The 23,676-nt window shown below is 34.4% G+C and overlaps 2 protein-coding genes across 2 annotated transcripts; one reads left to right on the forward strand and one right to left on the reverse strand.

Annotated features, from left to right (window-relative positions):
• Positions 1-648: 648 nt before the first annotated feature.
• Positions 649-10,952, forward strand: LOC147065364 (uncharacterized). The gene is made up of 6 exons (XM_085957320.1): positions 649-864; positions 3,736-4,270; positions 4,734-5,005; positions 7,183-7,397; positions 10,307-10,418; positions 10,630-10,952. Exons 1-6 carry the CDS (start codon positions 784-786, stop codon positions 10,744-10,746), a joined length of 1,332 nt encoding a protein of 443 aa, XP_085813446.1. The 5' UTR covers positions 649-783; the 3' UTR covers positions 10,747-10,952.
• Positions 10,602-23,040, reverse strand: LOC147065365 (uncharacterized). The gene is made up of 7 exons (XM_085957321.1): positions 22,762-23,040; positions 15,754-15,878; positions 14,288-14,970; positions 13,435-13,524; positions 12,831-12,967; positions 12,452-12,671; positions 10,602-10,740 (listed from the first exon to the last, which is right to left on the reverse strand). Coding segments are annotated over exons 1-7 (1,302 nt in total). The 5' UTR covers positions 22,808-23,040; the 3' UTR covers positions 10,602-10,739.
• Between the last annotated feature and the right edge of the window lie 636 nt (positions 23,041-23,676).

The raw sequence follows: 23,676 nt of genomic DNA on the forward strand, positions 1-23,676 counted from the left end.
CTAAGCCTCATTTCAACCAAATTACCTACTTTAAGTGAACTGACACCCCATATGCCACTTGTATACATTCTATCAATCAACCTCAATTATTGAATGCTGTATTTCGAAAACGTTACAAGTCACTATTTTGTTTTAGTCAGAATATAGTGAAAATAATCCTATATACAAATAAATAGTGAAGTTTTTATGTAAACTATATTATTTTATAGTAAGTGTTAACTATTGTCTTCAAAAAACTACAGAAAAAATTACCTTACGTGTATTTAGGTAATAAGATTTTTGCAACTTATGTCACTCTTTTTTAAAATGTGACATGTAACATTTCTAAAATACAGCATTCAATTATTGTATTTCTGAAGACAATGCTTTATGAATGAAAGTATCAACAAGTGATTATCCAATAAGCTTCCTAGGAATTTTTTGCATTTTTCAAATAATTGATATTCTTCAAATTTGATAACCGAAAAGAATGCTTTGAACACCCTGTCTTATTGCATCTAAAATTATTTATGAGGGAGGGCTCTCATTACGGTACATTTCCAAGCGAGCTTATCAACAACACACGGCTATTACAGTTTAAATTAGTCACTTAGAGATCCCCACAGGATAAATTGTCTCATATGAAATGCGGGCCCACCTCTACTCATGCCTGCGATGTCCATTCGTTTAGTGCACACCGATCGTTAACTCTTTCTACACCCGCATTGTGTAAGCATGCAACTAGACTCAACCTTCAATTCCATTTGTGTAACGTAGAATAGCAAAGATTGTGCAGTGCCCAAAATGAATTCTAAAGTGACTTTAGAGTTCTTGCAAGAGCTGATGAATGAGGAAGATCGAGATGTTACTTTGGAATCTTTTGAGGTAATCATTGTTTATTTCATATACATATGAACATACATAATTTGAAAACATCTCATGCATATACCCACTAGAAAAAATATGACACCCGACGGGACATGAACATGTAATTGCTGGAATTGCGCAAGTATGCTTTTCCAATTAAGCTACAGACATTCTACTTAATTACAACGATTTTAACTAGTAGTTCTTACAAGAAATTCTTATCAAATTGCATTAATAATGTTGGCTATCAGTTTTTGTACATGGAGTTTTTTCCAGTCGGTATATGCATGAGATGTTTTCAAATTATGTATGTTCAATATAATATAGAACTTCTCAAATCTTGTGAATTATTCGTTGAATAAAAGAAGTGGTTACTCATTATCGACAGCAGTAGATAGCAGCACCAGTCGACTACCTGAAAGCTGTAAAATTCAATAAGAAACGTAATCATATTCTTTTTTTAATTGGCTCTACAATCCTGTGTGGATTATGGCTGCCTCACGAAGAGGTTTCATAACAGATTTTTGTTGTACGAGAAATGGATGTTACCCACTTGGTCAACCTAATAAAACCAAGCTCTGGGTCTAAACATACATGTGATTTTGTTAGACCCGGGATTTGAACACGAGACCCATGACTTTATGAACCAGTGCGTTAGGTACCGCTTGGTCATCATGAGCGCACTAGCAAAAATTGAGTAGTAATCCGCAATTAAAATTCAATAAAAGATAGTCTTCTTTTTTCATACCCGTATAATCGAGTGCGCAGACGATTGTACGTGAGGGTTTACAAAAAACTATTACCTTATCACTGTGACATTGAATAAAATAAATATTTCCTTTGACTATGTCTGATCTCATAAGATCATATGGGCCTATACAGGGTGGAGGTTTGTATAAAAGGATTTTTGTTTTTACGAGAAATGGATGTTAGCCACTTGCTCAACCTATTAGGTTGAAGCTCCAAAGACAAATTGAAAACAATATGTGTATTTGCCAGACCCGGGATTCGAACCTGGGTCCCACGACATTAAGCCGCTCGGATAATTAATAAATATTACAACATTATTATTAACGGCGTTATAACTTGATGTGGATGCTGGCCGCCTCCAACATTTCTCTCCACCATCATCGTGAACACCATAGTTTGTGATTAACATTCAGTTGGTTCAAAGATCCTTCTGAATAACCCCGCCCTGGACTCAAACACCAATAGTTGCTAACAATCGGTGAAGCACACGGTCCATGTGTCTTGCTCTATATGACAGCATTAGACTCACGAGAGTTTTTGATAGCCGAATTTTTGTTTTCCTGGACAATTATTCTTTTGATTAAATTTACTTTAGTAGCCCATAGAAGCACACCAAACAATACTTATTGTACTCATATATACATATTGTAATCATAAAATCAATGTTTTTACCATAAATAACATTTAATAAAATGGTTGGAGGGTCTCTTCTATATTTTTGAATAAATCGAGATAACAATCAATTATACAAGATACACTAGTGGCTTTTCTTTTGATCAATTCTTGAATACTACTGAAATTAATATACAGGAAACCCCCGATTATCTGTGCATGAATATAATTTTTTTTTAAATCGCTCGCTTTCATAAACATGAACGGAAAATTGGAACTGATATTAGAAAGATTCCTGCAAACAAACCAAAATCACAGATTTTCTTAATAAATAATGAGTAGTTAATTAAACATATTTTGATCATCCGTGTTTGTCGTTTATCTGTGCCGCCTCTCCCGACAATTAGCCCGGATAATCGGGAGTCTACTGTATATAATATTCGGTCAATTATCTGCGTGGGAAAAGATGGCTGCGTTAGCGCTTATGAAGTCATAGGTCTCAGGCATGGTGTGGCGGGTCGATCAGATATGTGAGATAAACACACATCACAAATTTGCTCCAATAGTATAAAAAAATCGCGCCGCTATTTCACAAGGGATTCACATTTTAAAAATGAGGTTGTAAGATGTAATTTTTGATTGTTTTGTGTTGATACTCGACAGCTCCATAATTCAAGTAGATGTATTAAAACTACAAAAAAATCACTAAAAATAAGCTGAAGGCCCTTACTTTTACCTCTACCTAATTTTGAAAACGCTTCTGTTGTCGCTCACACATGCCATTAAACTTAGCGATAGATAGGAGGGCCTGTTAAAGATCCTGGCCGGGGGCCTGCTTTAGGATGTGGGGGTCATGGTCTCAGGTTAGAATTCCAGCGCATCTATTCTATACACAAGACTGCTATCAGCAGCTATCGAGGGTAGTTTTTCATATGTTTGTATCGAAGTATTATAATTGTTACACCGTCTAAACAGTCAAAACTGTCTGTGAGATAGACAGTTTTGACTGTTTAAAATTCAGCACAGCCAAGAGAGGTACTGTTAAAATATAGCACTTATTGTAACAATTACAACTAACATTGTAATTGTTACAATAAGTGCTAATACTTTGATAAAAATTTGAAAAACTACCATCAATAGCTGCCTATTGCAGTCTTGTGTGTAAAGAATAGATGCGCTGGTCTGGTAAATCCATTTGATTTTTTTCGAATTATGTTTGGATCCAGAGCAAAGCCTCAATAGGTTGAGCAAGTGGTTAACACCTACTTCTAATCAAAAAATTGGTTTGGTAACATCTTCGTGAGAGACGAGATATAATTTAATTAAAACACTTTTATCTCACAACAAAATCGTGTTATAATTGCCTAAAAATGTATACAAAATGAACATGAATGATTATTGATTGTGTCATGTTAATTATATCTAATGGACAGGTAATGTAAACGCGTCAGTCGTGTTGTCAGCACTAAATGAGTTAATCAAAATGAAAACACAATAAAAATTCATGTTTTTATTTTTCAATTGCAGTTGGCACCAGGGTCAGGAAGAGGAGACAATTACACGGCAATGCTGTACCGGGTTTATGTAGAGGGGACACGGACAAAACACTTACACACATCACTCAATACTGACAACTTAAGCGACACTCAATCACGGACAATCAAAGAACCATGGCGGAGATCTATCATATACAAATGCCTCCCTGATAGTATAGCTCGAAGAGAGGCATATAAAAGTGACGCTCTATTCTGTAATGAGGTAGCGTTTTACACAAAGATTGTCCCGGCGCTATTTGATTTCCAAAAACTACACGGGGAGAATGTCACGCATCCTTTTAATGCAATACCGCACTGTTATTTGGCAAGAAATGATGTCTTAATTCTGGAGGACTTACATTGTAGAGGGTTCAGTATGGCGGATAGGAAATTAGGATTGACAACGGAGCAGTGTGCGGCCGTCTTGAAAGAATTGGCCAGACTTCACGCTTTGTCGCTGGCAATGAAGCAACAACACCCTGAAGAGTTTCATGAGCTCCTAAATCTTCAAGACGGTATATCTGAAGGTTGGTACTATCAATTATTATCTGAATTCTTTAAAATTCTCTGGTTAATTTCACATCAAAATAATCATCATTTACTCCAATGATTTTCAAACTTATTCATTTCATGGCATTAATAGGGTATATTTATATTCTTCAATGGCGCCCTAAAAATGTTTTTATATATTTTGAGCAGTTAATTAAAAATTTCTCACTTAGAATCACTCAATTTTTTTTTTATTATCAGCTTTTCCGGGCCAGAATATTCAACTTGGAATCACTTTGAGACATTAAAAATAACCAGCTGGTTGCCACTAGCACAATACAATTTTTAACCGGAGATGTGAGACAGAGTGACACTTAACCTTATAAATTTATAAACACACGTACTTGCAGTTCTCCCAGCGTCAATGACTGCATTACTCTATAATACTACCCTAATAAAACTCTAGCAAGGACTAAATATTTGTCTAATGTAAAATTCCAGGATTATTTGACACGGAGCACGAAGAATGGTACAGAGGTTACTATAGGGTAGCGGCGAGAAATGCACTTGCTATGGTCAAAGAGGCCCTGCCATCAGATGAGGACAGTAGCAGGTACTTGAAGAAGTTCAGCGAATTCATTGGTGATGGAACATTCTTCACAAAGATGGTCTCGTTGGTATCGCCACAGGAGCCGTTGGCAGTTTTCTGTCACGGGGATTGCTGGACTAACAATATCTTGTTTCGGTACTCTGATGAGGGAGAAATTGAAGAGGTATTTATTTCACTTCCACACTACTCAACTACATTTTAATCTAATTAAGTATTTCGAACGAAAATATATATAATTATTAGGTGAAAACTAAATATGAACAAATGGAGTCTTTTACATGCAGATACTCCTGCAATACAGTATCGTTTGACAGAATTTGAGTCGCCTCTGAACCTGAATCATCTGGAAGTATCTGGTATCTAGTAAACACAGCAAGCAATAGCGCTTTTCACATGAGAGATACTGTGCGAGAGGCATGTCGCTTTTTTTTTTTTTGAAATACTATTAAAAACTATGTCTTTGCTTTTTCGTACAAGGTGGTTGTCAGTAATTTTGAACAATCACAAACACCCAGGCTTTGAGAAAAACACATTAATATATTGTGTCCTCGGTCGTCGACTTTGCAAAAATTGCGGGACAAAAGGTCAAACATGTGTATCCCCGTGTGAAGACATCTTGGTACACTCAGTATTAGTGATATCTTTATCGGATATGTCAGCGATGCACAACTCCCCCACCCAAAATGGCAAGCAATGAAAAAACCTACATAAGAAGGATGCGATTTGTGCAACTTTCTTCCGAAGCACCTACATTTGAGAACATTTCTTTTTTAAAACAAAACAAGTCTCAACTCAGAATGATAACCGAAGTGCTGTAGTAAAGATAGCAACCACAAACATCGAACCCAACATCAAAACGCATGCACTGTCAGAAATCTCATTAGGGTTGATACTATGTTTCATCGTGTAAATATAATATATATATATATAATACAGAGCGGAGAGTGAGTTGAGTATCTGACATGACGTAGCGAGCGGCTTGTAATGTTGTGGGTCCCAGGTTCGAATCCCGGGTCTGGCAAATACACACTTGTTTTTCAATTTGTGTTCGAAGACAGAGTATGGACCTATTAGGTTGAGCAAGTGGCTATCATCCATTTCTCGTGAAAACAAAAATTTGGTAAAACAAAAAGTACAACAAAGTCTCTGTGGAGGCCCATGTGATGATCCTCATAGGATCGAACTTGGTGAAGTAGTAGTATAACACTTCTTCCCACTGTAGCCCGTGAATAATTAGAAAATGGATAAAATGGCCCTTAAATAGATTGTGCACCACTGGATACATGAATCGGCCGCTTATAACTGCTCTAAATAGCGATTTCACAATGTTTTTAGTACAGTTGAATTGAACTACATACGGAAAAGTTAATACTATCTGTATCAGCAGCAATGTTTAATAATAATAATGGTGGCCTGTAGTTCACGTCTAGTTTCAGTTGCTTAGTGATGTATTTTAATTTGGGATTTTATGACATTTTATCGAAATAATGTTGGTTCACTGTATATATTTTTTTAACACTAATGCAAAGTTTTTTGTCTTTGCAGCCTTGACAAATAAATCTAATCAATTTTTTTAAATGGCTTGCAGCTAATTAACACAAGCACTGCCTGCTGACCTTTTAATTATCACATTTAAATAACACGTTAATTATAACTAATGGCCAACTGCTCCATACGCGCCAGTCGCGGTGTTAGCACTAAATGAGTTAATACATCAGCTTTACTTCCATAATATGATTATAAAAGCTCCACGAATCTTCGGTGAAAGCTATTATTTTTCACAAACTCTACGAGTATAAGATTACATTTCAAATGCAACAGAATTACTTAAATGTTTCCAAATGAACTATTTTACCAAATTAGATTTTCTTAAATACAATAAAAAAACACAATGAATGACAAAAAAACTTTATTGGACAAAAAATTAACAAAAAATATAAATGACAAAATTCAAAAACCTATCGGAATAACTGAAAAAAATCTCAACAAAATGTCATTCATTAATCATTGGAATGGGATATAATTTTTAAAACTTAATTGTTGCATAAAACCAAGTACCCAAATATTCGGGACCCTAGAAGAATACAGGATTTTTTCGCATACTATGTTATACCATAACAGATTACATATATTATGAATACATAACAACTATCCATGATAAAAAAACAGTAACAGAATTTCGTTCATTGTCTCGACTGAAGAACCCAGTCTATGTTTCAGTACTAGATATTAATTTATATCAAACAATACTGTCTTTAAGTAAATATAAATAACTATTTTAATTCGGTATTAATAAACCTAAATGTAATAGATATTATTTTGGAATGGACACTTCAATAGGTTTGTCTCGTGGATTTTCAACTGGTACGTTACGGATCTCCGGCCCTGGATTTAGCGAATTTGATTTACTGTTGCACATCTCGAGACCAAAGGACGGAACAGCTGTGTAATCTGCTAAGCGTTTATCATGAGACTCTTCATTTCACCCTCTTGGAGCTGACCCCAGAAGACCAACAGATCACAAGCGTCATGGACAAAGACAAATTATGGGAGATGTAAGTTATCAATATTACGATAGAAAATTTTATTCAAACATTACATATATTTATAAACTGTGCATGGCACCTATGACATATAATAATTGTGTTCAATTGCCTTTGATCAGTTGATCGCAATAACAAACCAATTTATTTATGTTATATGTAGTCATAGATTATTCATGGACAAAATTTGGTAAAAGTAATAACCAAATTACACATGTTAAATATTTTGTTCATAATAATTAATTAATTATGTATTATGACCTGACTGCACAGAAGCATTCATCATAAAATTCACAACAAAAAATGAATAATAACTAAGTAATGATACATGCATATTATAAATTATGTATCAGTGGCGAAGGGTGCCTGTTGAAATCCTATGACAGCCATATTCATGGGACTTTAATTTGAACTGTGTTCATTCAACAAAAAAAATTATATTTTACTTTTTTATAGTAGATATTTCATGAAAAAAAAAACAACAGGCATAAAAATAAATATAAAAAGTAATGCCCAACCGCGAATCGAACTGAGACTAGAAAATTCTTCTGTTTCGGTAGTTCAGCGTTTTGTCGAAAGGGACCGTTTTGCATCAAATCCAGTGTGATAAAGATTAATGACTATATTATGTATATACAAAAATACATCACTGTAAACATGTTAAGCTTTATACCTATTACCTCAGGTTTTGACATTGTGTGCGTGTATTTTTTATAATATGTGTGGAATCGTTTGTATCCGCTGTGTGAAATATACCAAATTAATTGAAGCCTTTGTTAGATTGTTTTTGTGTTTATAGTTTGTTACGTATTACAATATTGTCAATTTATAATACACAGACAGTTGGCAAATTATATTTTTTTTGTAGAATATAAAATAATGAACTTATTATTTAAATATTATGTATTTAGGCAATCATTTTTTTTTTAAGGTAGGTTTTAAGTATGAAGTCTTCGTCACTGTTAACACGATTGCTGAGGGGGACAATCACATTAGTCGAATTTGAAGATTTTTTCTTATTGTATATGATTTTATATTTTTCTAAAAAAAATAATATTGCATAAATCAATAACCTACATTGAAATGAGTTTTTAAAAATTAGGGAAATATTTGTTTGAAAATATGTCACCAGACCGCGTCCTGAAAAAGATACAATATTGACTTATGTAATTGTTCCCAGCGCCCATCGGTATTAATCATTTTATTAGGTAATAGAAATTTTATTCATCTTTACATATAAATATATATTTTTGTTATATTGTATGTAATACAAGTTTTACAATTATTTACTTATTATAAGTATTCCTCTACAACCAGAAGATTAATTCTAATGGATTCAAGCTCTGTATATCAGAAGATTAATGGTAGCATCAATATCAACCAAAATCATACTGAAGATATTTCAGTGCCGATTTTGTATGCAAAACGGCTTATTTTATCAGGATTTGTATGAAAATTAGCTTTTTTCCCATTACTTTCATACACTTGAGCTGCATTTCTATAGAAAAAGATTCTTTTCAATATCTTTGCTAGAAATATTTGTAGCACCAATTAAAATAATAGGAAATTGTTACATACCATGACATTAGGTGCATTCAAGATAAGTATTTTAATAATAAAATAAAGATCATTAAGTTTCCTTTATATTTATAATTAACAAAATATATAAATGCTTTTTATAACACTAAATAATATGTGAATATTTATAACTAAACTTTATTCAATCTGTACAACTGTATATTAATTTTGACACAGAAATTAGACCAGAATAGAATGAATTTATTGAATTAACATAACAAATAATAGTGATTATCTACTGAAGGTTTTACCTCAACAAAATATTTTATGTCTCGGTAGAAAAGTGATTACTGATTTATCAGTATTTATCAAACATGGTTAATAACTAATAATAAGGCGAAATGATTCAGTCGTCTTTGCATTTGACCTATATAACTAAATAAAAGAAATTGTCAAAAGTGAAAATATAAGGCAGAGAGACAGAAGATGGTGTAGGGAGGTGGGGAATTTGGGAGGAGTTTATGAGACATTGTTCAACACAGAAAAAGCGAAAGTTCCCGTACCGCTCATGTTAGTATCTAACGAAGTAGTGAAATGTTTAACTTTTATTATATTATATATATATATAATTTTCTCAATTGATTCTCCGTGATTGATATATTACCAAATATCAATCACGGAGAATCAATTGAGAAAATTCAAATCGATAGGAGCAGTAGTGTAAAATGAGTTACCCCTGCGCGCCCTTACCGCCCCATCACACTTAGTAGGCTGTGCAGTATTAGATCACATTACAACCATGTATGGGGTGAATATGTTTAAATCTAAAAACATCAATTCTCAGTGCAGCTATTTGTACGTTTGGCTTTCTGTGGAAAATCAGATTATATGTTTTTGGATGTTTTTAAATTTTAGTAGAATGTGTGTAAATTCTCAACAAGCTAAATTTTGCTTTTAGACTTATCAGCATATTCACGCTGTACCAGTGTTGCCATCTTTTTCTATGCTGATTATAGTACAATGGCAAAAAAATTATAGTATTTCTGAAAAATATATAGTACAGGAATATTTTTCGTCTAGAATCCTTTAAAATTATAGTATTGTATTGTATTTTGGTATATTTGCCGTAAAGTTATAGTATTTTCCATTTTTTGCGGAATTAAAATTATAGTATTGTACTATAATTATAGTACGGTTGGCATCACTGCGCTGTACACGGATAATTTTTGGTTGAGCTGTCGCTTCGTTCGAAAAATTGATCTGATTCCTGTGGGCTTTGCGCCTAAATATAATAAGGACTTCAGACAGAAGCGTGCTTTAATTGCAAACAAACAAAATCAAATAAAGAAAACGTATAACTAAAATTGTAGAAATTAATATAAGTGTAATGTATTTGTTTTCAGGATAAACGAAGAATTCCACAGATGTGGCAAATTTGGCTTAGGACTAGCGCTCGATATGATTCCAATATCAACTTGCGACAGTGACCAAGCTCCTGACTTATATCAAGACAAGGTCACAATCATATTAATATTTTTATAATTTTATAAGTAACTTAATTTATCCTAATAGTTAATTCCAACATTGTCTTTTTAAGTCAAAATATTTATCTCTCTCAAAATAACATTTTCACCATTGAGTTATTAACAGTTAGGATTTCTATATATTATATTATATGCGTACAATATAATATATATTAAAAAACTATTAAATGGTAAACTTTTAGGATACTGATACGTCATGTGAAGCGGTAGAGAATGCTCCGGTCTGGACATCCAACGAGCTATGCCGCAGGAAGATGGCTGACTTGGTACAGGAGCTCGTTGACAATGGGGTTCTGTGAAAGAAGACAAGAATTTATTAGATAGATCTCAACCAAACGTTTTGCAAAAATAAAAGATATTCGAATGTTGAGGATAAAAAAAAATTAATTATATTTTGTTTCATTGAACAATGGAATAATAAATTATGTAGTTTAATTGATTGTAAAATAGATAAAATAAACATGTTAATATTTAGCTCTGTATAAAAATAAATTATTATGTAGCTAAATGAATATTTATTTTGTCAAAAAATGATAGTACAGTACACTCTCAGTAATCCGCCACTCGATAATCCGACAACTACTATAATCCGCCGTTATTTTTACTAGTTGAAAGCACAAAATCAAGCTCTATAATTCGCCGGTATTCGATTGTCAAATTAAGTAGTCTGCCGCGTACAAGTATACAACGCAGATGAGACGGGTTTATTTTGGAAACTACTCCTTCGTAAAATGTACGTTCATCGCGAGGAAAGTAATGTGCCAGGGAGGAAAGTGCCCAAGGACCGCTCACAATTATGCCATGCTCCAATGCAAGCGGGACACACAACATGAAGTTTTTGGTCATAGGGAAAGCCAGGAATCCTAAGCCAATTAAGAACATCTGCCTCACTGAACAACTGGTTGCGTCAAGTGATTTACTGTTTAATATTTAATTAATAAACTTAGTTTATAAATAGTATGTATACTTTCACTGCAGTCATCAAATGTTTAAAATAAATATACAGGATTAAAAGGCTTCAAAATTATATAAATAGATTATCTACAACGTTTAAGGAATGTCCAGGATCATGCTTTGAAAATAGAATAAAAGCTCCATTTTGACCCACGCTGAGCACGTCCGCCCTTAAATAATGGATTAAAAATGCTACTATAATATTTAAAAAGAAATTAAACATGTATTTATAGAATTGTACCAGTACTCCCAAATTTATGGGTAGTTATGTAATAAATAAAATTAACACTATGAAGTCCTGTGGAGAAATATGTCATATCCTAATAGGGGAGGGGGTCAAATATAATGTGATGATTTGCGACGAATGGGGGTGGGGGGAGGGGTTGGTTGTAGAAAATGTGACAATCACAAAAATAACCAAATATACTAATGTTTTGAATAAAATATTTTGTGAGAATAATATTGTCGGTCCCTATTAAAAAAGTCGGATCTGCAAAATGCTATTTTTCAGTACGAGCAATCAAAGATGTTTCATCAAATATCCTTAGTGAGCTATTGCTTGCCATAATGAATAAAAATACGGGTTATAGAAACTTTTCTAAGCATTTATAAAAACATCCGTCTGTCCGGTGAACATAGCAGCAACTGTCAGATCCGACGCATCTTGCTCACCCACGCCCAGCCAACAATGTCGGTTGGTAAGAACCGACATTGTTATTCGGACACTCTCGGTAGATCCGTCATTTTTAACTTGAGTATCTCGAAATTTTTCAAACAAAAAAAAAAAAACTGTGATTGTGGTATATGTTTAAATAACTTTTACGTAATAATCCGAAAATGACTTTTTTAATAGGGACCGACGATATACAACTGATATCGACCATTTTCTACAAATTTGTTTTGATGAAGTGTGAAGATGGGGTGGGAAAAGGGGGGCTCAAAAATACTGAAAACTGTTTTCAATATACATGATTCAACATTTCGAGAAAGGTAAATATTATTTCTTTTTATATTTTTTCCCTTTTTTAATATGACATAGAATTAAATTACCATTGACTCTTTTCAGTTGGTGCCGTTGGCGGTTCTTTCTTAATTTTACCGTTTTCAACTATAGATATAGCTTCTAATGAGTTATTGATGATACTCAGATTTTTGTCAATTTCTTCAGTTAGAGACTTTGGCATCTTGTGAAGTTCTTTCATATGAATTTTCAGTTTGGCACTTTGGGAGAAGCTGGTCTGGCACTTCGTACACCGGTATTGCTTCAACCCTGAAAATAATAAAAGATCAAATTTACACCACGACTTTAGAGACTGACACTCACATATTTCCAATTCATAGTGTATACATACTTGATGAAGAGAAAACAAATGGCTTCCACAACCATAGAACAAGTTATTATTAATTAGTCGGAGGATTTTTGACTTACACGAATGAATTGTCATATGCCTCTTGATCTTGCTGGATGTTGGGAATCCTTTGCTGCAAATCTTGCAAACAAATGGCATCACTCCATTGTTGTGATGCCTGATGGTGTGCTCCCTAAGTGTGTTAGAATTGTTGAAACTGAAAATCACAATGGATAATATTATTAAAATAACAAAAAATGTCATAATCATATTTCAAAACAGTCGGATCTTGGATCTCAATTCTTAATATGTAAAATTGACATATTCTGTCACGTTCTACAAGTTAACACAGCCAAGAGAAAAGCTGTTTTAGCAAAAGATAGCACTTTTTGACAGTTCAGACGATTAACTTATTAACATAATTAACCGCCTGAATACATAAAGTGATAAATGTGATATATTTATCACAATTAGCAATCTTTGGATTTTAAGTGATTATGAGGAGAGGGGTTTCCACTAATGTAACATGAGCATCATTTGCGTCTCGTAATACTATGCTCTATCTGCAAAGTGTTGGCCATATTACTTATCGTTTATAAATCTAGGCACGTATTTGATAATAATCATGCCAGTATGACATATACAAATAGTAATAATAATCTTTGGTTAACTTTGGATACTTACACCCGGTCACAAAATGGACAATCCAACATGCTTTTTTCCACACTGTGACTGTATTTTTTATGACTCCAATATGTTCCATATCTCAAGAAACTGAAAGCATAAAAATGAATATGAATTTATTTAGATCCTCCCAACCGTTTTACACCTGCGGACCGGTAAAAATCGGAGAAATATTTCAGGGACCGCTAACGCCAAAAAACTATTATTTATATAGTATTGTGTTTATTAGTTTTTAAATCTTATATAATAACAGATAGATATAATTATAACAGTTTCATTGCGAATACAAAAATTATATCATGGAATTAATATTGTTAGGTACTTAATTCAAATAATCAGAAACCGATCTGCTGCTGCATATTTGCTAGAATAGTTGATAACCAATGACTACCATGGCTACAGTGCTGTTTTGGAGATGAAGTACTGCATACACATACATTCGGATTCTCTATTTCGTTTTCATTACTGACATGGTCAAAAACGTATTATCATGTGAATAGGTAGTCGAAAGTATGGATGATAATTAATAATTAATGTCAGTATTTTATGTGTCGAGCATTAATTGTGCATGGATTGACACCTTCCATTAATGGATTACTTTTTTCGAAAGAGGATTATTAGCATAATATGCATTTTACAATGAAGGACAACCGAGACAACTACTTGTAGACTGGCTGAAAATTTCCATCGACCGCTATAGAGTATAGATAGAAGATAAAAAAGTGCATAAACAACGGAGTTGAGTAAATCAACTACTTACAGGGTTAAATATGTGATTGTAAATTCTATATAACTGTAACTGTAATTCTGTAAATGAGATCTTGTAATAAATAAAGCAACTGAGAATGCTTACGTTTTTTCGCAGACTTCACAAGTGAAAACTTTTGCTGAAGCCTTCTTTTTGACAGCACATTTGTGTTTATGCAGTGACTTGAGAATTTTTCCACACTCGTTGCAAAGCTTATCTTTTGATTTAGACGTGTGACGTCTCAAAGATGTCTTACAGTCATCAGAGCAGTTTGCTATATTTGATTGGTTGCCATTAGGAACATTCCCGGAGTGAGCACATAATGGGGTTAATTTAACGATGAAGTGTTTCTTTTCATGTGCAATTAATACTGAATACTCCTTGTACACCTTCGAGCAATATCTACATTTAAACAAGGCATTTACACAATCATACACCTTAATTTTCTCAACTCTTCTTTTATTACAAATGCAGACTTTCGTTATAGACATACGTTTCTTTTGTCCAATAAGAGATATATGACATTTTTGACAAACGAATATTCGGTTAAATTTTGCTGTGGCTGCTAGTGGATCCATCAATATTTCTTTGACAGATGTGTCGGCATTATTCACCTTTTTCTTTTTCTTGTGCTTGGCAACATTTTCGAATGGCATCGCAGCATCTTCATCCCCATTTGCATTGCTTTGTTTGAGTTTACTGTAATTGGATATTAAGCGTTTTTTGAAGTGATAAGAAATTATTAAAGTATTTGCACAATCTTTGCACAGAACATCTGCATTTGAGACCTGAAATATAATATTATAAAATTAATGTAAAATTACAGTCAATCTCAATAAATATATTACATTGGAAGTTTTGATTTTCAGGACAACTCATGATTTGAAACTGCACCATAAATATACCTTATTGGAAAAATTTTAGAAATGATCCTACGTGGAATCCGAATACATTTCAGTTCATTTGCTGGGTGAGTGCATTATCCATTAAGCAACTGAGCCGACTATCATTTTTATTAATAAATATTAAGTAACTGAGGAGATTTCAAATTTGGAAAATATGGCTACCATATATTTGTAATTTAGCGATTACTTACACTTACAAATTATGTATGTTCAGTACAAAGAATACTACATTCTTGTCTATATTCAGTATTGAATAAAAAATAATTAATCCATTAAATACTAGGAGGTATTAGCGTGGCGGTACCCGTTGGGCTGCTAATTAAATTTCTATGAAAAAATAAAACCTTATAACATATCTTTTTTGGAAATATATTAAGAGTATATCATTAAGACAAGGCATCAAGAGATGGCAGTGTGTGTACAATATATTAAATTATTTTAAGCAATCGACAATACTACAGTATTTCACTAGAGGTGCGTCAGAATCAATTCTCCTTTTTGAGTCTATTTATGAAACCTGTAAGAATTCCTAAAACCAAAAAAGTCCATAAACATTAAGCGGCTAAATCTTATGTATAGAAATTTCCCAAAAATGTTCTTTTTGGACATACAATATATAGGCTTCCTGTCTACCTATGTGCTGTTAAGAAACATTGTGTGATGTACCTTAATTTTTGCAAGGTAAGTCAGTTTATCCTTCAAGTGTACATTGTTGTCAGATATGGACGCAATGCTCGGCTGTATTGTTTCACAAGCCATGCAAGATATTCCGGAAATATTATTGTGACAATCTAGAAATTAGATAAATGTACATAGTTTAATCAATATAAATTAACCACTGTGAAGTGTTTAGTAGAAGTGGTGGCTGCTCTGACACCATGCCACACATAACACCGCCAAAAGTTATCATCCCGGATCAAATTCCATGGAACCCTAAAGAGGCCGGAATCATTATCAGGCAGACTCATAGAAATATGAGCGGGGTGCGTAGCATAAAAGAGCAATGTATTTGAAGTTGATGATATTAATATTATTTATAAAACACATAAATTTTTAGATAGTAACAAATAGGGTAAGAATACAAAAAAATAATGGTTATGTGGAATACAGCGGCAAACACATTTTGAAAATACCCTATATACTTGATTATTTGTTAGTTTGGGTTAGTTTAGGTAAGGTTAGGTTAAGTTTGGTTAGGTTAACCCAGTGGTTGGCAAACCGCGGGTTGCGAGCCACATGCGGCTCTTTTCCAAATTCCCAATTTTTATTTTTTATCATTGATTTGTACACTTATTATATTATTTATAATGACATTATCGCGAGACTAATTTTTCCTCCGTGATGGTTGATGCAAAAAGGTATGATTGTTGTTGTTGTAAAATTCGACAAATTAAATTTTTCTCCATTTGATATTGACACGAGCACTTTTGAAATACAATTTTATTGGTGGATTTAACAAGCAAAGAGTTATGGAGCTCCAAATTTGTAGGTCTTGCCACCAAAATTGAGGATTTGGAGAGAAAAAAGTGCAATTTAATTTCACAACACAAGTGGAGCGCTCTAAAAGATCGACATAAGGAAGATAATACGATTTTTAATACATGGAATAGCTTTCCTAACTCATATTCGAGTCTACATAATAGGTATGTGAACAATCATTTTCAAACATGAACAATATAAATAGCATTTAGAGAAGCCAAAAAACCGATGAGAATTTGGAGTCGCGCCTGAAATTAAAAACTACAAGTTACATACCAAGCATACAGAAACTCTCCAAAGAAATGTAAGGAAGGTCATTGTTCACGTTAGTTTTAAGGAATGCGTGAAAATTGTATGTAATTCATATTCTGTAAAAATTATATTTATAATTTCAACAATAAAAACATTTTATATTTACGTTAGTTTTATTCGGGAAATCTTCGCTTAATAAATAAACAATTATAAAATGTAATTAATTCATTTAAATAAATCATATTTGTAAAAATATACGTATGGCTCTCGAAATTTTCTTTAACCGTTGTGCCACTCATATTTGTCTCCTTTGGTCCAAAAGTTTGCCGATCCCTGGGTTAACCTAACAAATAATCCAGTATATCGGCTATTTTCAAAATGTGTTTGCCGCTGTATTCCTCATAACCGACTTGTACCAAAATAATAAGTAACAAAAACAATTTTGTCAGGCGAAATAATTTGTTGCCGAACCAAACGAAATTTCAAGCATATTATTGATATACTACTGGATGAATCATATGCTTCTTAAAATGACGCCCGATTTTCAGCGACTCGGCCAGTGTTAAAATTTACTGTTTTAATATCAGCGGACTTAACTCGATATAAGCTCACTTAATATTTGTCTCGAAAACGACCTGGCAATAATTATGAGTAAGCCCGATCTAGCTTGCATCTTACTCTAACTAATAGTCAGCGCATGACGACTTGCTCTGTCCGCTCAGACATGAATTTTTGGTAGCTTGCAAGCTTTGGGTTGCAGAACCCTTAGGGTCACTATTCCAAGAACGCAAATTTAGTTTTACAGCCAGGGCAATACGGGTGAAATTCGGGAATCCATGTTAACGGTCTTAACGCATTATACGAGGGTGGGTCAATAAGTCCTTAGAAAAGCCGACAGGTGGCGCGACTAGTACTGTAAGCGGTTTGTTTTCATGCAGCGGCACTACCGATTCAGTATGCTGCGAAGTTTCAATCAGATTGGTCGGGTTGTTGTGTGTTTCTCGTACATTTAAAAAAAAAATTTGCTTGTTTACAAAAATGGAGAAAATTGAGTTTAGAGCTGTTATTAAACATTTTAATATAAAAGGGTTAACAGCAAAGGAAATAAAAAATGAGTTGGATTTAGTTCACGGCATATCTGCTCCTTCACATGCAACTATTTATAACTGGTTAAATGAATTTAAACGTGGTCGTACATCAACAAAGGATGAACCACGCTCAGGACGTCCTGTAGAGGTGACTACACCAGAAATGATCAATAAAATCCATGATATGGTGTTAAGTGACCGAAGATTAAAGTTGAGTGAGATAATTGAGGTTACAGGGATCTCAAAAGGTAGCGTCATTTCTATTTTACATGACAAATTGGGCATGAAAAAAATTTCTGCAAGATGGGTGCCGCGTTTGCTCACAGTCGACAATAAACGCAATAGGGTGGTGGCCTCTAAAGCCCTGTTGTCGCTCATGCAACGCAATCCGGATGAATTTTTTCGTCGCTTTGTGACTGTAGATGAAACATGGATACACCACTATACTCCCGAGACGAAAGAACAGTCAAAGCAGTGGATTGCGAATGGCGAACCATGTCCAAAGAAGGCGAAAACCGTAAAATCAGCTGGTAAGGTTATGGCTACTGTATTTTGGGATGCACGTGGAATTATTTTCGTTGACTATTTGGAAAAAGGAAAAACAATAACAGGGGATTATTATGCATCTTTATTGGACCAGCTAAAAAACAAAATTGAAGAAAAACGGCCTCATTTAAACAGGAAAAAAATCCTCTTTCATCAGGACAATGCCCGTGTTCACACATGTTTACGATCAATGGCTAAAATTGAAGAATTGAAGTTCGAATTGGTCGACCACCCACCGTATTCGCCAGATTTAGCCCCCAGTGACTTTTTCCTTTTCCCAAACTTAAAAAAATGGCTAATGATACACCCCTGTTACAGGCGGGCTTCTCCCGGTGTAAAATAATCATTTAGTAGCTATAAGTCGAAACGTAACCCTGACCTCTAGAAACGGCTTCATAAAACATCTAATCTGATTCCTTGCTCAACCACGTAAGTATTTTTTATTCATAGGTAAAGGCCTTCGTCCGGTGTGTGAAAATCGCATATTGGGCGGAGGTGTAATTAAGATAAATTTAATTTAATTTAAAAAGTAAAAATGATGATGGATGAAAGAGATAATTTTAAGACTAAATATAAGTATTCAAATATAATAAATTTTGCCGCGCATTGTGCGTGAAATCCTCGCGCGCCGGCGCCAGGGTCAGGCTCGTGATTCGCCGAATCAAAGATCATGCGATCAGATTTGGCCAATCACGAGAGTCCTTTTTGCTGGACGGCGTAGGTACGAGGAATTTAAAAAGAAAGAAAAAAGAAATAAGCGTCCCTTTTCCGATAGGATAGGACCTGCGACTATAATCGTAAAAACCCAGATATAAATTTGTGAAACTAAAAATCATAAGAAAATACGAGGGTGGGTCAATAATTCCTTAGAAAAAAGCATTAAAACAGTTTTGATTTTTGTATTTTTTTTTTATTTCTCAACATAATCTCCTTGGAGCTCAATACACTTGGTTAGACGTTTCTCAATATTTTTTAAACCGTCAGAAAAATAAGTTTTCGGAAAGTCCTCAAAATAAGCATTTGTCCGATCGAGGACTTCTTCATTTGAAAAAAAACGTTGCCCACTTAGCCAATTTTTTAAGTTTGGGAAAAGGAAAAAGTCACTGGGGGCTAAATCTGGCGAATACGGTGGGTGGTCGACCAATTCGAACTTCAATTCTTCAATTTTAGCCATTGATCGTAAACATGTGTGAACACGGGCATTGTCCTGATGAAAGAGGATTTTTTTCCTGTTTAAATGAGGCCGTTTTTCTTCAATTTTGTTTTTTAGCTGGTCCAATAAAGATGCATAATAATCCCTTGTTATTTTTTTTCCTTTTTCCAAATAGTCAACGAAAATAATTTCACGTGCATCCCAAAATACAGTAGCCATAACCTTACCAGCTGATTTTACGGTTTTCGCCTTCTTTGGACATGGTTTGCCTTCGCAATCCACTGCTTTGACTGTTCTTTCGTCTCGGGAGTATAGTGGTGTATCCATGTTTCATCTACAGTCACAAAGCGACGAAAAAATTCATCCGGATTGCGTTGCATGAGCGACAACAGGGCTTTAGAGGCCACCACCCTATTGCGTTTATTGTCGACTGTGAGCAAACGCGGCACCCATCTTGCAGAAATATTTTTCATGCCCAATTTGTCATGTAAAATAGAAATGACGCTACCTTTTGAGATCCCTGTAACCTCAATTATCTCACTCAACTTTAATCTTCGGTCACTTAACACCATATCGTGGATTTAATTGATCATTTCTGGTGTAGTCACCTCTACAGGACGTCCTGAGCGTGGTTCATCCTTTGTTGATGTACGACCACGTTTAAATTCATTTAACCAGTTATAAATAGTTGCAAGTGAAGGAGCAGATATGCCGTGAACTAAATCCAACTCATTTTTTATTTCCTTTGAGGTTAACCCTTTTATATTAAAATGTTTAATAACAGCCCTAAACTCAATTTTCTCCATTTTCCATTTTTCCATTTTCCACAAGCAAATTTTTTTTTTAAATGTACGAGAAACACACAACAACCCGACCAATCTGATTGAAACTTCGCAGCATACTGAATCGGTAGTGCCGCTGCATGAAAACAAACCGCTTACAGTACTAGTCGCGCCACCTGTCGGCTTTTCTAAGGACTTATTGACCCACCCTCGTATAAGACCACGTCACGAACACGAAAGACCGAGTTTTATTTACACTCTAACCGTTTATATCTTTTTTTTTTTTGTGAATCCGGGGTTCGATGGACACCTGAGCTAGCCGGCGGAACCCCGGGTATCTCACTAAGTGGACAACGTTTTTTTTCAAATGAAGAAGTCATCGATCGGACAAATGCTTATTTTGAGGACCTTCCGAAAACTTATTTTTCTGACGGTTTAAAAAAAATTGAGAAACGTCTAGCCAAGAGTATTGAGCTCCAAGGAGATTATGTTGAGAAATAAAAAAAAATACAAAAATAAAAACTGTTTTAATGCTTTTTTCTAAGGAATTATTGACCCACCCTCGTACCTACAAGGAAATATTATAACACGATATTTGTAATATCTTCTTTTGTGGTACATTTTTAAAATGACACTTGTATGGGAACTCCTCATCTAGTAGTATATCAATGAAGCATACAGACTAGTGCCAGAGTGAAAAGGTTAGGTAATATATCCTCGAAGGAGAAGTCAGCAAGACGATAAACCATTCACAGACTAGATGGGGATTGCACACACTTCTCCCGGCGGTCCCGCTATTCTTGGAAGCAGTTCTGGAGTACCTCTTTGGAAATAGATTACAGCAGGGTTGTCACGTTCTGCATAATACCTTTTTGTGAAAAAGATCACAAGAAGCTTTAGTTGGCTTAGTAGTAGGCATTGAAGTTAATGGCCCTACCAAACTACATTCTCCACGCACCACACTCGGTCTTAATTAGGTATATCGGGACCCTACGGTTCCATGTAGAGCAATGGTGACCAAACCGTTGCGCATTGGATGATTACAAGTGGCGCATTGCATCATTGCGCCTACTTATTCTTTTGAAGTAGGCGCCATAACTAAATCCATCTTCATATTTTCAACACCTGAGTGCTCTCAGTTCAAGTCGATTAAATATTGATTAAAATCAAAACAAGGTCGCGAATAACTGATTCAAATTTGAAGAATTCTCTGGTGCTCTCAGTAACAAATTTAACACCAAACATTGAAAAACTAGTGACATCCAAACGCTCAAAAGCTCTCAGTGCTTCATCACGCTCAGAGCTCTCTCTCTCTCTCTCTCTCTCTCTCTCTCACCACATCTAACAACTGAGGTCTAGAGTTATCTTCACCAAACGAGACTCTCCGGCAGCTGTAGCACCATCAGCAGGGTCCACGACAGCGATCACCCTCCAAGAGATCATTTCTGACTATTGTAGATTGGTGCTTCAATAAACGTGTTTTTTGAACTGGCATTAATTAAATAATTTAATTGCGTGATTGAGTTATTCCTTTTTCTCCCCTAAGCGAAGCAGATCCTACCCCTATCCGTATTTTACAACCCGAACCGTGAACGTAAGAAGGTAGAAAAGGTGCTTGAGTTGTATGGCGCATCTGAACTTGTGTGTGAAAAAAATTGGTGCACGGTAGGTATAAGGTTGGCCACCCCTGAGTAGAGCCTCAGATTTTTTTATGACTGAGAATGTTTTAGGAGCAGTTAGTTACCCAAGACAGATCGCCATGCATTCAAGTGTGCTTTGACTGAATTTACATGACTTTCAATGTCAATATAATACAACTTACAATATAGCTTTTTATGTATTTTTAAATGAAATGTTAAGAACACAATCTACTTATTTTTGAATTACAGTAGGTTATGTTTTGGTTTGGTTTTTGGCCTCAAAAGGTTTTAACCATAAAAACAATTATTATGAAGTACTGCATCTTTACCATAACATTTGGGTAATTTTATTGTAGGTACTCCATATTGTAATTTTGGTTAAGATGTTTTGAGACAAAAAACCAAACCAAAACCTAACACAACCTACTGAAAAACAACCCAAAACTTAACACAGCCTATTTATTTTTGGGTTACAGTAGATTGTTAGGTTTTGGTTTGGCTTTTCGTCTCAAAAGACCCTTGATCACAAAAACGATATGGAGTAGGTACTAAAATTGCCAATATTTGTTACAAGTAGGTATCGTATGATATTTTTTTCTATCGAAAAATTATGTTTACTGCTCTGTCGCACGTGTCTCAACATAAAATACCGGTATGTAGTCTGATTTTATTATTTCATTTTCAGTGCGTGAAAAACTGGAATGTGATTAATTAAGAACTATAGAGTCACTTACTTATATTATCCTCTAAATTTGGTGATACTAACATCATTTTCTCCATTGTAAATAATGTAATTTGAGAGATTGCCTTTCACACTGCCTAATATTTGAATAAATGTTGGAGTTTGATTTCAATGTTCTCAAATATGTACCATTGAACTACTCTTCCAATCCAGCGGCGCTTTTAAAAATGTCATTGAAAAGTAATCTTTTCTTATTAGTCCGCAAACTGTAAAATGATGAATACTGCAGAGTAAACAAAACTGCTTGTAAGAAACGTCATAACATAACCATAGATAGATAATAGGAAGCAGTGCTGCCATCTTTTTGTCACCGAATAAATTATAATATGCTTCAAATACACTCATGATGATCGGTCACATATATGTCGAAAAACCCGTTTCTTATGTTGGCGTCCTGTGTCACAGAGTGTAAATACGATGTCATAGACTGTCACATATAAGTCAAACGATCTATGATAGCCTTCTATGTCATAGATTTTCGTCTCAGTGTAAACACCTCGGTAATTTTGTGACACTAGTTCCATGTCTGTGACATCTATGCCAAACATGTTGTCTTATATTATTGTTTATGTGTCATAGATCGCGCGGGAAGTGTTTTTTCTGTCTTTGATTTCAAAAATTTTCCATATAAATCACAATCTTCAAGTCTAGTGGCTCCGTGTGTAGTAGATCTACTACCCCAAAGTCACCCCCTGAGGTTAAATACCTAACTGGGACTTGTAAAAATTTCACTCGAAAAATTATAAATAGGTACCTAAACGGGCGGGAAACGTTTTTAAAATAAATACCTCTTCAGTACTTAATCATTTGGAGACGCGAAAGTTTTAGTTTTGAACAGCGGTTTTTCAACGGAGGCCCTGAATTTTTTTTTCGAACTTTTATTTTATTGGCCATCGGTTTCCAAAGC

Source organism: Rhyacophila brunnea, unplaced genomic scaffold (assembly GCF_057557595.1).
Source record: "Rhyacophila brunnea isolate RB1 unplaced genomic scaffold, BYU_Rbru_1.0 scaffold_6, whole genome shotgun sequence".
In the NCBI taxonomy this organism is placed as follows: Eukaryota; Metazoa; Arthropoda; class Insecta; order Trichoptera; family Rhyacophilidae; genus Rhyacophila; species Rhyacophila brunnea.